The following is a 19,239-nucleotide window of genomic DNA, read 5'->3' as shown; positions in this document are numbered from 1 at the left end:
TATTGCAGTTACATAGAGGAAGTGCAGATAAAATAAAAGTATAGGGGGTGCAAGGAGGATGATAGGGTTATTAGGAATACACCCTTTGATTTATGAGAGATCCATTCAGCAGTCTGTGAATGGGATGACACTGTTCCCGAGTCTGATGGTACATACATTCAACTACCCGACGTGGGAAAGGAAAGAGGGAATGACTGGGGTGTAAATGGTCCTTGATTATATTGTCTGCTCTCACGAGCCAGTTGTAACGTAAAAGTCAATGGGAGGAAGGGGGAAGAGAGGTGGCTGGATTGTGCGATGGCTCGGCTACGTCCACAATTATCTGCGATTTTTCATGTTTTGTGCAAAACCTTTTGCCAAACCAAACTCTGATGAATCCCAGTAGGATGCATGATACAGAGGAAGGTGCAAGAGGCAGTGGAATTATATTACTATTTAGGAAGGTCTGGGTATAGGAGGAAAGTACTAAATTGGGGGACGAAAATTGCAATATTATGAGGCAACATGAGGGAGAGTATATCTGGCGAACCTGGTAAGGCCACATCTGACATGTGGGGATCTTTTCAAGCCCAGCTGATCAGATTAAGACAGGCATTTCAAGAGAGTAATGAGGAGGAACAAGGATGACAAGGTAAGGAAACTTTGCATGACAAGAGAATTTATAAATCGGGTCAAAAAAAAGGAAGCATACATAAATGTAGATGGGTTGTTAGTAAGTTTAGTTTAGTTTAGAGATACCGAGCAGAGATTAATCTAGGGGAGAAAGAAGAAAAATAAAATAAACAGAGAATAAGAGGCGGTGGGTTTCTTAAATGTGTATATTTTAATGCTAGGAGCATTGTAAGAAAGATGGATGAGCTTAGAGCCTGGATTGACACCTGGAAGTATGATGTTGTGGCGATCAGTGAAACATGGTTGCATGAGGGCTGTGATTGGAAACTAAATATTCCAGGATTTCGTTGCTTCAGGTGTGATAGAATTGGAGGGGCAAGAGGTGGAGGTGTTGCATTGCTTGTCAGGGAAGATATTACAGCAGTGCTTTGGCAGGATAGATTGGAGGGCTCGTCTAGGGAGGCTATTTGGGTGGAACTGAGAAGTGGGAAAGGTGTAGCAACACGTATTATAGACCGCCAAATGGGGAGCGAGAATTGGAAGAGCAAATATGTAAGGAGATAGCAGATATTAGTAGTAAGCACAAGGTAGTGATTGTGGGAGATTTCAATTTTCCACATAGACTGGGAAACACATTCTGTAAATGGGCTGGATGGTTTGGAGTTTGTAAAATGTGTGCAGGATAGTTTTTTGCAGCAATACATAGAGGTACCTACTAGAGAAGGGGCAGTGCTGGACCTCCTTTAGGAAATGAGACAGGTCAGGTGGCGTATGTATGCGTTGGGGAGCACTTCGGGTCCAGTGATCACAATACCATTAGTTTCAATATAATTATGGAGAGGGTCAGAACTGGACCGCGGGTTGAGATTTTTGATTGGAGAAAGGCTAACTTTGATGAGATGCGAAATGATTTAAAAGGAGTGAATTGGGACATTTTGTTTTATGGGAAGGATGTAGAAGAGAAATGGAGGACATTTAAAGGGGAAATTTTAAGAGTGCAGAATCTTTATGTCCCTGTTCGGTTGAAAGGAAATAGTAAAAATTGGAAAGAGCCCTGGTTTTCAAGGGAAATTGGACACTTGGTTCAGAAAAAGAGAGAGATTTATAGAAAGGGGGGCGCTGCACTGGCAGCAGCCTGTCGGCAGCGTGTCCGTTTTTTTCCCAACTTTTTTTATTTTTTTAGTATGTTTAAAAGTCTGTTTTTAATGTTTCTTTGTGTGTTATGTGTGGGGGGTGGTGTGGGGGAGTAAGGGGGAAACCGTTTCGGCCGCCTCTTCCATGGAGAGGCGATTTTTTTCAGGTCGCCTCCCCCGTGGCCTAACAGCAAGGATCGGCGCGGACTTTCCCGGAGACGCGCCCGGAGCTTCAGCGGCGGGCGCAGCGTGGACTCTCGGCGCGGAGCGGGTGAGACCTCGCTGGAGGGGAGCACTCCGTTACGCTGGCCCGGCAGCCGGCAGCCTGAAGGCGCGGTCTGCAGAACTCCAGCTGGTGCGGCGTCTACAGTCCGGGATCCCTCATGGAGGACCCGGGGGGAAGAAGAAGCTTCCACCGCCGGCCCGCGGCCGTCTTCTACCGCGGGGCCGGCATGGACTTACCATCTCCCCTGGAGGGGAGCTTCGACCGCCGGCCCTGCAGACTGCGGTGCTTCCGGCTGCGGCACGGCAGGTACTTTAAAACTTTGACCGCCGGCCTGCGGCCTTCACCAGCCTGAAGCCGCGGTCTCTGGTTGGGAAGAGCCGATCCTGGACTCACCTTGACTTTGACTTTGTCCCTTACCATCTGGACGCCCGCAGCAACGGCTGTGGAGGGTGGTGGTCCCGACCACGGGGGAAAATGGAGGAGGACTGGCCAAGCTCTGTGCCTTCCACCACAGTGATGAATGCTGTGGTGGATGTTTGTGTAAAATTTTTATTGTGGTTGTGTTCTTTATTATTGTACCGCTGCTGGCAACCCAAATACCACCGACCTTACACAAAATTGCTGGGGAAACTCAGCGGGTGCCCCTACCACTGACCTTGGTTGTGTGGCAATTAAATTATATCTATATCAATTATATCAATCTACAATAATTATAGGCAGCATGGAGTGAATGAGGTGCTTGAGGAGTATAAAGAATGTAAAAAGAATCTTAAGAAATAAATTAGAAAAGCTAAAAGAAGATATGAGGTTGCTTTGGCAAGTAAGGTGAAAGTAAATCCAAAGGGTTTCTACAGCTATATTAATAGCAAAAGGATAACGAGGGATAAAATTGGTCCATTAGAGAGACAGAGTGGACAGCTATCTGCAGAGCCAAAAGAGATGGGGGAGATATTGAACAATTTCTTTTCTTTGGTATTCACCAAGGAGAAGGATATTGAATTATGTGAGGTAAGGGAAACAAGTAGAGTAGCTATGGATACTATGAGATTCAAAGAAAAAGAAGTACTGACACTTTTGAAAAATAAAAAGTGGATAAGTCTCCAGGTCCTGACAGGATATTCCCTAAGACATTGAGGGAAGTTAGTGTAGAAATAGCAGGGGCTATGACAGAAATATTTCAAATGTCATTAGAAACGGGAATGGTGCCCGAGGATTGGCGTACTGCGCATGTTGTTCCATTGTTTAAAAAGAGTTCTAAGAGTAAACCTAGCAATTATAGACCTGTTAGTTTGACTTCAGTGGTGGACAAATTAATGGAAAAGATACTTAGAGATAATATATATAAGCATCTGGATAAACAGGGTCTGATTAGGAACAGTCAACATGGATTTGTGCCTGGAAGGTCATGTTTGACAAATCTTCTTGAATTTTTTGAAGAGGTTACTAGGGAAATTGATGAGGGTAAAGCAGTGGATGTTGTCTATATGGACTTTAGTAAGGCCTTTGACAAGGTTCCTCATGGAAGGTTGGTTAAGAAGGTTCAATTGTTGGGTATAAATGCAGGAGTAGCAAGATGGATTCAACAGTGGCTGAATGGGAGACGCCAGAGAGTAATGGTGGATGGCTGTTTGTCAGGTTGGAGGCAGGTGACTAGTGGGGTGCCTCAGGGATCTGTGTTGGGTCCACTGTTGTTTGTCATGTACATCAATGATCTGGATGAAGGTGTGGTAAATTGAATTAGTAAGTATGCAGATGATACTAAGATAGGTGGTGTTGTGGATAATGAAGTAGATTTCCAAAGTCTACAGAGAGATTTGGGCCATTTGGAAGAATGGGCTGAAAGATGGCAGATGGAGTTTAATGCTGATAAGTGTGAGGTGCTACATCTTGGCAGGACAAATCAAAATAGGACGTACATGGTAAATGGTAGTGAATTGAGGAATGCAGTTGAACAGAGGGATCTAGGAATAACTGTGCATAGTTCCCTGAAGGTGGAATCTCATGGAGATAGGGTGGTAAAGAAAGCTTTTGGTATGCTAGCCTTTATAAATCAGAGCATTGAGTATAGAAGTTGGGATGTAATGTTAAAATTGTACAAGGCATTGGTGAGACCAATTCTGGAGTATGGTGTACAATTTTGGTTGCCCAATTATAGGAAGGATGTCAACAAAATAGAGAGTACAGAGGAGATTTACTAGAATGTTGCCTGGGTTTCAGCAACTAGGTTACAGAGAAAGGTTGAATGTTAGGTCTTTATTCTCTGGAGCGCAGAAGGTTAAGGGGGGACTTGACAGAGGTCTTTAAAATGATGAGGGGGATAGACAGAGTTGAGGTGGACAAGCTTTTCCCATTGAGAGTAAGGAAGATTCAAACAAGAGGGCATAACTTCAGATTTGAGGGACAGAAGTTTAGGGGTAAAATGAGGGGGAACTTCTTTACTCAGAGAGTGGTAGCTGTGTGGAATGAGCTTCCAGTGGAAGTGGTGGAGGCAGGTTCGATTTTATCATTTAAAAATAAATTGAATAGGTATATGGATGGGAAAGGAATGGAGGGTTATGGTCTGAGTGCAGGTAGATGGGACTAGGGGAAAATAATTGTTCGGCACGGACTTGTAGGGCCGAGATGGCCTGTTTCCGTGCTGTAATTGTTATATGGTTATATGGTTATATGGAATCAGGCCCTTTGGCATACCAAGTCCGCACTGACCAGCATTCCCTGCACATTAACACTATCCTACACACACTATGGACAATTTTATATTTCCACCAAGTCATTTAACCTACAAATATGTACATCTTTGGAATGTGGGAGGAAACCGAAGATCTCGAAGAAAACCCACGCAGTCGTGGGGAGAACGTACAAACTCTGTAGACAGTACCCGTAGTCGGGCTTGAACCCAGGTCTCTGGCAGTATAATCACTGTAAGGCAGCAACTCTACCACTGCGCCACCGTGCCGCCCTAATATAAGTTTGCAGATAACACCAGTGGTATAGCTGCAGACAGTGAGGAAAGCTGTCAAAGGATACAGTGATATTTATATCAGTTATCGATATAGGCAGAGAAATAGCATATAATTAAATCCGAGCAATTGAGATGTTGTACTTTGAAAGGTTGAATGTAAGGGGAAAGCATACAGTTAATGGCAAGACCTGAACAACATTAATGTCCAGAGGGATCACAGAGGTTGACGGGAAACCTGATAAAAGCTCAGAAAATTACGAGGCATAGATAATGTTGACAGTCAAAATAGTTTTTCCAGGGTGGAAATGTCAAATACTAGAGGGCATAGCTTCTAGGAGAGAGCAGAAAAGTTTAAAGGAATCTGTGCGGCAAGTTTTGTTTTTACAGTCGTAGGTGCCAGGAATGTGCTGCCAATGATCGTGATGGAAGCTGATACAACAGTACTATCCAACAGGCTTTTAGAAAGGCACATGAGTATGCAGGGAATGGCAGAGGATGGATCGTAGGCAGGCAGAAGAGATTAGTTTAATTTGGCATCATGTTTGGCACAGAAATAGTGGGCCAAAGTGCCTGTTTCTATACTGTACTGTTCTATGTTGCAAGTCCCCCCGTTGTACACAGATTTCACATCTCTGGGCATGTTAATGCAAAATGGCTAATCTTTGCCACTAACCTGGAGTGAAATTTTCAGATGGCTTTTCTGTCACTTGGGGATTGTTAACAGCTGACTGCATCATCAGCCAGTGTCTTCATACATAAATTTTCCAACAACAATCACCACATGAAAATTAGGAAATGCCACAATGTATTTCTCTCTTTCCCTGTTCCAGGAAAATTAAAGCCAACTAGTTCTCTCCCAATATATCTGAGGTCAGACAATGAAATAATTTCTCTTTTAAAAATTTCCTATCCCTTCTTCTGTTTAACTGACATTAAAAGTATTTTTTTCTGAGAAAATGTTGATTACCATATATCACTATAAAATTTTAAAAAAGAAAAAAAGACACAACACACTATAGAATTCAACATGAACGGCCATTTTTTCTCTCTGTAGCGAGCTTAAACCTTCCTTAAACCTGCCCCCCACTGAGTCTAAATTTTGCGGCAAGTTAGACTCCAGTCTAAGGTCAGTCCAAGCTTTGGCGATTAGTAGAAAGACAACTTAGACTTTAGTCTAAATATCGGGGATTTAAACCCGCCGTCGAGTCTAAATTGCAGATTAACCTGCTGTTAGGTTTAAAAAAATTAGTAGAATACGGGCCAAAGGATTTAAATTAAAATATAAACACTTTTACGAATCCTTTGAAGTCCAATTTTTCTTTGTGTCATATGGAAAATCAGCCTAATTGTACAAGTTGCTGGAAAATCTTGTATTCGTACAATTACCAGTTCAGAAGTACTTAATTGGCTGTAAAATATGTTGGAATAACCTGTGGTTAGGAAAAGGTGTGATATTAATGTATTTTATTTCCAGAGAAGTCATATCCCCTGCAAAACAGAACTATGGCTGTAGATTGGTGATAATCTAACTGAATGGCAGGCCAAACTTGGGAGTTGATTGGCCAAGATCTGTTCCTATGATTGCAAAATCATTACAAGTAATTGGCTTTGAACTCTTTATTTCTAGATTTAGAAGCATAAGTGCAGGTGTTATACATGAAATTTGGGAACTAATATTTTTATCTCTCATTGAAATACACAGAGAAATTTCAGTAGAGTATATCAATATTATGTTTCTTATTGAGGAACCATTTTGAAATGTATTGTAGCTTTTTAAACAAAGTAAGGAAATATGTCCTCCGTGCATTATATAACTATTTGCGGAATCCACTTTTTCTTAATTTCAGAGGCTTTCAATAAAAGACAGTAAAACATTTAGAAAATATTTTATGATTAATCCATTGTGCATAATCCATTGTTGATGGGATGCAAATTTTTAAAGAAATACTGGACTAAGTGGGACCCGTTGGGTCCCATGTTCTCACGGGAGGGCTGGTCCCCCAATGTAATATTCCACCTCTCCACCAATTCCAATATTGGTGGCAAGTGGGGGGGGCTTCCAGGAGCGCTAGTATGGGTATTATGGGCTGAAGGGACTGGTTTCCAGAGGGCTAATATGGACATTGTGGGCCAAATGGATTCTTCGGGTGACAGCTCAGTCACTCAAGCCCGATGTACTGGCAGCTCACTCACGGCTGGTGGGCGAGCAGTTGACTATTCCTTGAAATTCCATTTCCAGCAGGGTGCAAGGCCGTCCGAATTCAAGTGCAGTTTCCGACCATTTCAAGCAGGGTGCAAGGCCACGAATTCAAGTGCAATTTCATACCACTTCAAGCAGGGTGCAGGGCCACCAAACTCAAGTGCAGTTTCCTACCACTTCAAGCAGGGTGCAGGGCCACCAAACTCAAGTGCAGTTTCCTACCACTTCAAGCAGGGTGCAGGGCCACCAAACTCAAGTACAGTTTCCTACCACTTCAAGCAGGGTGCATTGCCACCAAACTCAAGTGCAGTTTCATGCCACTTCAAGCATGGTGCAAGGCCGCCAAAATGCTAAGCAGAGTGAAACCACCATAAAACCACACAAAACACCACATAAACACCACACTCACAGTTCAGTAGAAATTCAGTGTGTTCAGTTGATTCACAGCTCAGACAGAGTCATGACCTCTCCCTCCCCCATCTTGCAGAGACTGAACCACACCCACACTTCCCGGTTTTATAATCCCTCCCCCCTCCCACCGGAAGGGGCGTGGCATTCATGGCGTGATTGACAGGAGAGATTCTCAACATTTTTTTAAACACGAATAACACTTTTATTTTTCATTGATGGGAAGAATCCTCTGCACCTGATGAGCGGAGGGGGACTGAGTAGGATGGCCAAAAAATCACAGCCGTAAGTGGTAGCGTTTTATCTAAAATCAATATACAGTGCAAACAGGAAGTTGTCAAGTTACCACCACCAACAGCCATTTGCAGTGCAGCATTTCAAAGCAGTTACCACCACCAACAACCATTTGCAGTGCAGCATTTCAAAGAAGTTACCACCACCAACAGCCATTTGCAGTGCAGCATTTCAAAGCTGTTCAAAGCATGTGTTCAGTGTTATTCACAGCTCAGAGAGACGTGATCCCCTCGCTTCCTCCATCTTGCAGAGACTGAGTAAGGCACAACACTTCTGGGTTTTATAGTCCCTCCCCCCTCCCAGCAGCAGGGGCAGCAGAGAGAATGTCAACATTTTTTAAACATTAATAACTCTTTTATTTTTCATCGATGGGAAAATCCTCTTGTCCTGCGCAGTGGAGGGGGACTCTGAGTAATTTGGCCAAAAATCACAGCCGTAAGTGGCAGCGTTTTTTCAAAAATCATGAAACAGAAAAACAGGAAGTGGTCAAGATCTTACTTTTAGTAATATAGATGTCATGTTCACTGGGGAATCCTGTGCACATGATTTCTCTTGCAATATAATCTACCCATTCAGTTGGCTGGAATATCGTAAATAGAGATGTTCCTTTTGATTTGAAGACTGATACTACCTTTAGAAGAACAAGGCCCATCCTTGCTACAGAATTTGCTTTTTTATTTATAATGTAATCAAATTTTGATATTCTCAAAATCTATCTACTTGGAATGCTTGAAATATACTTGAAGACAGCAAGTGAAATAACATAGAACTAGTATGAATCTATGAACAATGGCTGGCGTGGACACGGTGGGTCAAAGGCCTGTTTCCATGCTGTATCTTTCAATCAATCAAAGAGACACGGGATAAAATTCATTCTTGCATGGCGTCCAGAATTTCTTCAGCTTGACTGGTTTTGCTAATTCTTGAGTGAAGACTCTTTCCTTTACTATTTTATTACCCAAACGGTGCACCTTGAACCTCTTCTATGGCATTGTTAATGGTGATGGGGTTGATCGCAGCCTTGTTTGGTAATTCTGACGCCAAGAATGACAGAGGCTGCAGAAAGCGGTGGACATTGCCTCATCCATCATGGTACTGACCTCCACCTTGGAAGGGATCTACAGGAAATACTGCGTCAAGAAAGCAACTAATTTCATCAAAGACCCACACACCTCTGGCCACGCACTTATATCACGGCTACCATCGGGAAAATGGGACAAGAGCCTGAGAACGGTTACCTCCAGCTTCAAGAACAGCTTCATCCATCAACCATCAGCTCTTGAACCACCTTGCACAACCCTCAGCAACGAACTACTATGGGCTTTGCAAAAGGTTGCACTATGTACTAGAGTCTGAAGAATGGTCTACAGACCCATGTACTAGAGTCTGGAGAAGGGTCTCGACCCGAAACGTCGCCTATTCCTTCGCTCCATAGATGCAACTAGTAAGAATTGTTCTGGTCCCAGTGCACATGACAAATAAATAGTCTTGATTCTTGCTTGTCTTCTGTTTTATTTTCAGATTCATCCATCAAGATACAAAAATTAACAGGAAAAATTGTCCAGTCATGGCTATCAGAAATATGGCATTAGTTTCAACAAAAGGCCCATGATATAGTCAAGAAAACAGTAAGCTTAAGAATTAGGATAAGTCCATAAATCAGCAAAAGAGGTCCAAGGCATTGAGAATGAAGAAAGTAAGAGTAGGCTAGCAAAAACAAAAAACTGACTGTAAGAGCTTCTGGAGTTACGTGACAAAGAAAATAGATTGACAAGAGATAATGTGAGTCCTTTACAGGCTATGAAAGGATAAACTATGAGGGGGAAAAGGGAAATCACAGAAAAAAACTATTTTGTTTATTTTCCCCACAACAGGCACAAAAAATTATCCTGGAAATAGCCCAGACTGAATGGGAAGCTCAAAGATGCGGCATAAGCAAAAATATTGAGTATTTATTGCAATAAATGGTGTTGAATCCTCAAGGCTTAACGATCTATATCCTATGGATATGAAAGGAGGTGGGTACAGAGGAACTGGATTCACTGATTGTTATCTTCCAAAATATTCTTCCTAAGATCAGGATACCAGATCTGTACACTATATTCTAGATCCAGATCACCAGGGCACTATAAAATTGGAGCAAATATCTGCACTCTCGGTCTCAAACCCTCTAGCAATAAAGTCAGAATTCCATTTGCCTCCTTAAATGGTGAGCAGCTGGAAATTATAAAGCAGAAAGTGTAATACAGACCCATGTACTGACATAACCAAAATCTGTGTAGGAAGGGACTGCAGATGCTGTAGCTTATCCTACCTCCAGTCTCCCCCCCCCCCCTCCCTTTACTTTCTTTCTGAAGAAGGGCTCCGACCCAAAATGTCATCTGTTCCTTTTCTCCAGAGATGCTGCCTGACTTGCTGAGTTGCTCCAGCACTTAAATGTACCAAAACCTACTGTAGAGATACAAAAAAGGGCCAACAGAATGTTCACTCCCACTGTGAAGTGGTGAAACTACAGAAGGAATGAATTTATTTGTGGCTGTAGAAACCCCTTAGACATCTAGAAAGCTGTATTCGACAGTTGGCACGGCACTTTGAGAACACAAGGCAGTGGAGACTCAGCAGAATTATACTAAGGTCAAGCCTCATATTCCATTGAATATGGTAGTAAGGAATGTCCTATCATGGATATTTAAGAACATTAAAACAAGTTGACAGAGGCACAAGTGAGGGAATCAAGCAAAATGGGGAGAGAAAAACATTTACGAGCCCACAAGAAGCTTGACTATAGCACAATGCAACAACACTGAAGTAATAAAACATTCAAAGGCATTTATTAATCAAAAATTGTCACCAAGCTCCAAAATAATAAGATACCACCAACATGTGTAAGAAGGAACTGCAGATGCTGATTTAAACCGAAGATAGACACAAAAAGCTGGAGTAACTCAGCGGGACAGGCAGCATCCCTGGAGAGAAGGAATGGGTGATGTTTTGGGTCGAGACCCTTCTTCAGATACCACCAATAACTTGTTTTACATTCCCTCCACAGATGTTGCCTGATGTAAAGTTACTCCAGCACTATACGTTTTATTCAGGTGTTCCAGCTCCAGCTGGAGTTACTTGTAGCTCCAGCTTGTTTTTCTTTTCCACTTAGTAGATGTGCACATTGCTGACTAAGGCAGCATTTGTCATCCATTGGTTAAAGATTGTAGTGGAAATGAAGCCACACCTTTAACTGCTATAACCTTTAGCGTGAAGGTGCGCCCATTGAGGTCTCCACAAAGTAGGGTTGGGTCTAGGTATCTTGGCTATCCAAAATAGTGGGAGAAGAAAATGCAGATTAGGAGTGTGGTGAAAGGGAGTGAGGGGTGCAGTGAGAAAATGTCAATGTGACCACAAAGGTAGTGGCCAATTTGATGAAGGATTTCTGAACTGAAACAATAACTGTTTCTCTTTCTTCGGGTGTTGCATGACCTGCTGAATGTTTCCAGTATTTTGTTCTTACAACACATAAATGGTTACTAGGACATGGAACTGGACTTGAAAAACAGACAACAACTTAGCTTGATTAAAAAGCTTCTTGTTCTCATTGCTTATTTTGAAAAAAACACAAATGATTTGCTACTCATATTTGATTATTAAAATAAGCTTACAAACATGATAATTTATGGATATACTCTGCCACAATATGTAAATTAGATCAAGCTTAAATAATTATCTTCAAAATGCAATATATTTTATTCAATATGCCTGCTTTAAATGTTTCCAGATCTTTGTGATGCTGTGCAATAATAATATTTAGGACATTGTCCCATATAACACAATGGAGGGGTATATTTAGTTCCAAGCCAAAGTGCACCCTTCCCTCTCCCATTAAATAAATGAACAGGTGAACATCCATATGCAGACAACCAAAAAGCAGATCCTTCAATCTAGGACTGCACCAGACATAGCAGACACAAACAAATGGAAAGTTCCACATATACATCTGTCGAGATTTATTAAATGGAGCACAGATCACTTAGTCTCCATTCAATTAGTGGCAACTGGTTAATGGATGTTTGAAAATTTAAAACAGAATTCAAAATTTTACGAGACAATAACCAAAGTAAACTCAATATGTCATCACAATAATTTGCAGTAAGAGTTCCGTAAAAATAAAACTCAGCATGCGTCTGGTTGCTTAGAATCAAAATGCCTTGATGTTTCAACATTTTCACATCAAGGTGCAATCTCTCGAATGACCAGGGCAAAATAATGAATTAGTCTCTGAAGACACTATCACATAAAAAGAACACACAGTACCCACTTCCAAGTACAGAAAGTAAATCTATAAATAGGAGTCATTCATGTCATTGTCCATTCATGAATGCATTCAGGAAGTGGTTTTCGCAACGCACTCCATGTCTTGAATAGAGACGTAGAACCAGCTTTACTGCAGATCAACCACATTTTGGAAGCCATGCCATTCTAAGCATGCATCGATTCTCCATTACATACTAAATTACATACTCAACAATGATTTCACGAAATTAACAAATAAAAGATTTGCATTTGTAAAGTGCCCGTCACAATTTCTGGGCATCTTAAAGTGGTTTACAGCTTTTTAAATAATGTAGTCATTTTATTGTGTAGGAATCATGGCAGTCTCCACAAAGTGCAAGGTGACAATGGCCAGATGATCTCTTTTAGTGATGTTTGTTAAGAGATAACTCTCAGCCAGGACACAAGGAAGAAGTTCAGTACAACCTTCTCAAAATAGTGCTGTAGAAATGTTAACATGTTAACAAGAGCAGAAAGGAAGCATCAATTCTGCATTCCTTCCAACACATTGCACATTCAAGGCATAACAGTCTTCTAAGAAAGCTTCACGCCCTCAACCCTCAGCACTACACCAGGAGAATCAATATAGACTTTATGTTCGGAGAAAATCTGCACATTTATGATAATACTGCTAAAACCTAAACCTATAGTGGTCTCAGGCCCAGCAAACTAAGAAAAACATGCATAGGGGCAAAGGGGGCAAACTCAGCAATGGGCCTCCCAAAATTTCAACGGATTTTTAAAAATCAAATACATAGGAGCTACCAACAGATGAGACATTAAATTTCTTCCACAATTTTTTTGCTTTGTTGGCTTATCCTTTTTTTTCAGTCACTTGGGATCGAACATGGCTTGCTTCTACTCCAGTTCTGTGGACTCTGACATGACTGCCATTTTTCTGTGTTTCTGTGTGCTCCTGGCGTTTGGACTCAAGGTTCGCAGAGCCATCCCAAATACTCCTTTTCCATTTTGAGTGGTCGTGGGCCAGAGGCTCCCAGCAGTCAGTGGTTGATGTTGCTTTCCTCACCCCAAGGAGGCTTTGAGAATGTTTTCAAATCCTTTCCTTCTGTCCATCTGGTAACCACTTCCCATGACAGAGAGAGCTGAAAGTGCATCTTTAGGGCCTCCGTGCTGGGATGTTGGCTTTTGTTACTATGGCTTCTTATCTCTGATATAATGTCTGACAAAACGAAACCCTGTGTGTCATTGTAGCTTGGCTCGCCCCATTAGTGGGCAGGATTACCAAAATTATAGGTAACAATATTTTTTTTATAATATTAGACCAGTTTATTGGGTTTAATTTATCATGGCAGCCATTAAATTCATTTATTTGCTTTCCCCAAAATATTACTGTTTATAAACAAACCAATATTCATAACTTTAATAACTTCAACCGCAGCTCCCCAAATGTTCTCGATACTTAGTTTCCAAGTTCCACAAACAGGAACTAGGGCAACGCTTTCTCCTGTTGACTCATCAACAAACTACCCACCTCAGCCTGTCATCCTCCACATTATTCATTATTCCTCAAGCCCTATGCCATTCCAACACCTTAATCATAGTGCCATAACCATCAAAACCTTCAGACACACCATCTCAACGCTATTATCTTTCTCTCTGCTTTTAAGGCCTTACAATTCTCTGTAATGGCCCTGATATAACTCATGCCACTAACGTATTTTCCCTTCTGGAGCTGTGAGCAATACTCTCTTCACTGCTCATTAGGCCATGGTTCAAATCTCAACAGAAACACTAAAATCTACACAGGCATTCTGGCCAGTACTGAGTGAATGCTGCGCCAGAAGTTTAGTCTTCCAAACAGGAGGTATCCCATCTGTCCTCTCAAATGAATACAAAAGATCCCACAGCACTAAGGGAGTTTCCCCAGAGTTGTTACCAGTATTTTTCCCTCATCCAATACCTTAAAAAGTAAGTAAGTAAAAAGTAAAGTATCCTTTATTGTCATTCAGACCTTCCGGTCAGAACGAAATTTCGTGCCTTACAGTCATATATATAATAAAATAACAAAAACACACAATAAACACAAATTTAATATCCACCACAGTGAGTTCACCAGGCACCTCCTCATTGTGATGGAAGGCAAAAGTCTTAAAGTCTTTGTCTCTTCCCTCCTTGTTCTCCCTCTGCGCTGAGGCGATCCAGGCTTCCGATGTTGTGACCCCGCCAGGTGATGGCAAGCAGGTCAGTCCCGCGGCTGAATCCGAGCTCCGCGAACGGGCCAGTTCAAACTCCGCGGCCCGGGGTGGTCGAAGCTGCCGCCCTCCAGTCCAGCAGACGAAGCTGGTGTTGCGGGAGCTCCGGAAAAACAGGTCACCAACCTGTGACCTGCGAGCTCCCGACGATGTCGTCCACTGGCCTGCGGCCGAGCCTCCGAGGCACCGGTCGGGTCGCCGCCGCCGGAATGCCGCCCCAGCCCCGAAGTCGGGCTGCCCCCGGAACGCCGCCCCAGCCCCGAAGTCGGGCCGCCGCCGGAACGCCGCCCCAGCCCCGAAGTCGGGCCGCCGCCGGAACGCCGCCACAACCCCAAAGTCGGCCAGCCTCGCGCTGGTAAGTCCTGGCTGGCTCTGCCTCCAGAGCCTCGAGGTAGTTCCCAGTTGGAGGCCGCCAGCTTTGCCATTAGGCCTCAGACGGAGATGGGGAAACAACAAGAAAAAACTCTCCAAACAGTACAATAATGCTCTATTCAGGACACTGCTAGGCTTAGTATAGCCTCCACATTTCTCATGTTATGACTCTTCAGCAATATATCATTACTAGGGAGATGCTTTGGGATGCCATGAAAATAGTAAAGTACCTTCAAGTCCTGCTTTTTCTCTACTTGTCCCAAGCTACATTTTGGGTCTTCATATTGAAAGCAGACAAATATCATTTAATTTACAAAGCAACCGAGAGAAATATCATTTGCTGTATTTTTGAAAGCAATACAGTTTCTCAGTGAAATGCATTTAAATTATACAACAAAAATTGAGCATACATTAGGAGTTGTCCAGTTAAAAACGAGGCTGCTGAGTTGCTTGTGATTCTGTTTAATTAACAGTGCAGTATGTTATATGACCACAACCCATTTTCATAAGTACAAAGTACAAAGTAAAAAGTGAAACACTAATTAGTTACTTACAGCGTTGGAGTCCACATCACTGTGAATTGCAACTGTTTTTATCCCCATCTTTTTGCAAGTCTTCATGATCTGCAGAGTAACACATATTTCTAAGTAACACTCGTGTTGATAAATTTAACTGAACATTGCAAATCTGCTAGATTCCGCAGAACATTTCCTTTTCACTTAATGGGCATTTACAATTCCAAAACATTTGGTGACAACTTTAAATAGTGTAGACGATTTTCCTGTTTAGATTAGTAGAAGATTGTCCAAGAGATCCTAACATGGTGAACCAGAACACAAGTGCCTACTGTTTAATAATAAGAGGTACAGGACCGATCTGGACAATGTGGGCCACCATTCACTGAATGTCCATGTGCCTCCTAAAGTCATTGACATTCAGAAAGAAAGGAATAAACTAAACAGGGTAGAAAGTACATACAAGGTGATGTCACATTTAAACCATAATATCAAATAATTAAACAGCTTAAGATGGCGGTCATTTGGTCCATCCTGCTTGCGGCATTCAATTCTCCCCATTTCACCTACTCTTTCAGCAAAGTCTTGCAAATGTTTTCTTGTATCTTAAACAAACCTTTTGTTATTAGCCGTTGAAGCTGCTTCAACTGTCTTTTCACATACCAAATCATGGCTACACACATTTAAAACTGGCTTGGAAAAAAAACAATTGGAGAGAGAAGATACAAAGAATTGCAGATGTTGCTTCACAACCAAGTGCTGGAGTAACTCAGCGTGTCAGGCAGCATCACTGGAGAACATGGATAGATTATATTTTTGGTCGGAGCCCTTCTTCCAACTGATCGATAGATGGCATTTTGGATTGGGACCCTTCTTCAGATTAGTTCCTGATAAAGTCATAGAGTCATATAGCATGGAAACAGGTAACTTTGGCCCAACTGCCCACGCCAACCAACATGCCCCATCTTCCTCAGTCCCACCTTCTCATCTATTCCTCTCATGATCTTATACACCTCCATAAGATCACCCCTCATCCTCCAGCTCTCCAAGGAATAAATTACTAGCCTGCTCAACCCCTCCCGATAGCTCAGGCACTGAAACCCAGGCAAGATCCTCGTAAATCTTCTCTGCAACCCCTTTCCATCTTAACAGCAGGTTTCCTATAACAGGGAGAACAAAATTGAACACAATACTCTAGATGAGTAATGTGGCCTCTAAATGAAGGGCAATGTGCCGAAAGCCCCCAGACCACCCCATCTACCTATGATGCCACTTTCAATGAACTGTGTAGGTCCTGTCGTGGTTAGACCTCCTAAAATGCAGTTTTCTGTATTAAACTCCATCAAGCATTCCTCAGACAACCTGCCCAATCAAGATCCTGCCGCAATTTTTGACAACTATCTTCAGTATCTACAATACCACCTATTTAGTGTCATCTGCAAATTTACTAATCATGCCTTGTTCGTTCTCATCCAAATAATTTCTATAGATGACAAACAGCAATGTGCCCAGCACCGAACCCCGAGAAACACTTCTAGTCACAGCCCTTTAGTCCGATAAACAACCTTCCACCATCACCTTCAGTTTCCAAGCCAATTTTCTATCCAGTCATCTATCTCTCTTATATTAATTAAAATTCTAATGCCAGTTGACTCATCTACATACTTCATTGCAGATTAGAAATTATAGTTTAAATACAATATTAATTATAAAATCTAAAAAGAAAATTCTCAACAAGTGCATATGCAGTATTTCAGTAATGTCAGCAGCAATTTCCAAACAAGGAAATCTTTCCATGTCACTCCCTCTACGCTGGTCATCCACTCTCTTACGGAAGACCTCACTGTCCAGACATGCAAGTATGATTGCAAAAATACTGGAAGAGATAAAATGCAGGAGTAAAGTTGGGGCCAAGCCCAAGACACACTCATCCTAGGCTGAATTGCAGTTCCCTGTGAAATGAGGTTCCCGTGCTGGTGTGATGTCTGTAAATTAATCGCTGATCCTGGAGCTGGTGGACATCACAGCCCAAGACATTAAGAGGATGTGCAATACACCCAAAACAAAAAGGGCATACATTTTCTAGAAAAGGTTACTGCCACCCTGAGCTGGTGTTAATATCGGGGAAAAAACAGCATAAAGACTAAGTAAAGCAGACAAAATAGAATCAGGGAAATAAAAGGTACCATAGACAAAACATTGCTCTCAAGTCATTAGAGAAAAGCAATGCCTGTGACAATGAACAGAATAATACTGATCAGAAAAAAAATTGAAGGATATGGGGAAGTTTTGAGAAAAATTAGTACATTTTGGTATCTCCACAAAGAATTGAATTTTTTTTGTAGCTTGCCAAAATTCAAACGCAAATATATTTTGGGAGAAAATAATGGTAGGATGCAACCCATCTCCTTTCAGGTAAACAGTTGCATACAATGATTTTAACGGCAGCTAATGGGACGCACTAGTGAGCATTACAGAACAACTACTGATCAAAATGTAACCATCCCCAAGAACAGAATGGAACAGGGATCGTGCCGGTTTTAAGTAGCATCTTCAAGGAGATAGGATAGGAGAGGTACAGTGTTTTTGAAGGCAGATTCCCTGCTCAAGATTTGTACGGCACAGTGGCACTGCTATTAGAGCCATTGCCGCAAGCCAGAGTCTTGGACCCTATCCTGAACTTGGGTGCTGTCTATGTGAAAGTGCATATTCTCACTTTGACTGAATAGGTTTCCTGAGGGAGTTCTGGTTTCCTCCTCATCCCAAAGGCATACAGGTTGGTAAATTAATTAGCCACTGTAAATTGCTCAAGTGTTATTAATGATTTGGATGACGGAATTGAATGCAACATCTCCAAGTTTGCGGATGACACGAAGCTGGGGGGCAGTGTTAGCTGTGAGGAGAATGCTAGGAGGTTGCAAGATGACTTGGATAGGCTGGTTGAGTGGGCAAATGCATGGCAGATGCAGTATAATGTGGATAAATGTGAGGTTATCCACTTTCGTGGCAAAAACAGGAAAGTAGAATATTACCTGAATGGTGGCCGATTAGGAAAAGGGGAGATGCAACGAGACCTGGGTGTCATGGTACACCAGTCATTGAAAGTAGGCATGCAGGTGCAGCAGGCAGTGTAGAAAGCGAATGGTATGTTAGCATTCATAGCAAAAGGATTTGAGTATAGGAGCAGGGAGGTTCTACTGCAGTTGTACAGGGTCTTGGTGAGACCACACCTGGAGTATTGCGTACAGTTTTGGTCTCGTAATCTGAGGAAGGACATTCTTGCCATAGAGGGAGTACAGAGAAGGTTCACCAGACTGATTCCTGGGATGTCAGGACTTTCATATGAAGAAAGACTGGATTGACTCGGCTTGTACTCGCTAGAATTTAGAAGATTGAGGGGGGATCTTATAGAAACTTACAAAATTCTTAAGGGGTTGGACAGGCTAGATGCAGGAAGATTGTTCCCGATGTTGGGGAAGTCCAGAACAAGGGGTCACAGTTTAAGGATAAAGGGGACATTTTTTAGGACTGAGATGAGAAAAACATTTTTTACACAGAGAGTGGTGAATCTCTGGAATTCTCTGCCACAGAATGTAGTTGAGGCCAGTTAATTGGCTATATTTAAGAGGGAGTTAGATGTGGCCCTTGTGGCTAAAGGGATCAGGGGTATGGAGAGAAAGCAGGTACATGATACTGAGTTGGATGATCAGCCATGATCATATTGAATGGCGGTGCAGGCTCTAAGGGCCGAATGGCCTACTCCTGCACCTATTTTCTATGTTTCTATGTGTAGCTGGGTGGTAGAATCTGGAGGTAGTTGAAGAAAATAGAGATCATTTTAAAATATGATTAATATAGGATTACTGTAAATGTGGTTAATGGTCGGTGGGGACTCAGTATGTTGAAGAGCCTGATTCCATGCTGTATCCCTCTACAATACTATGTCTTAACCAGCTAAAAGTCCTGCCACAGTTGGTAATG

At 42.2% G+C, this 19,239-nt stretch overlaps 1 protein-coding gene across 1 annotated transcript in view; it reads right to left on the bottom strand.

The window, feature by feature from the left end:
- The window catches only part of pcca (propionyl-CoA carboxylase subunit alpha), a 437,485-nt gene that overhangs the window by 390,846 nt on the left and 27,400 nt on the right, over positions 1-19,239 (bottom strand). The window contains exon 4 of the mRNA XM_033023091.1: positions 15,298-15,366. Coding sequence (XP_032878982.1) covers positions 15,298-15,366 — 69 coding nt within the window. The remainder of the gene's footprint in view (positions 1-15,297; positions 15,367-19,239) is intronic.

This window comes from Amblyraja radiata, chromosome 6, assembly GCF_010909765.2.
Source record: "Amblyraja radiata isolate CabotCenter1 chromosome 6, sAmbRad1.1.pri, whole genome shotgun sequence".
Lineage (NCBI taxonomy): Eukaryota > Metazoa > Chordata > Chondrichthyes > Rajiformes > Rajidae > Amblyraja > Amblyraja radiata.
Note: the sequence above shows the minus strand (reverse complement) of the source record. Positions and strands in the feature narration are given on the sequence as shown.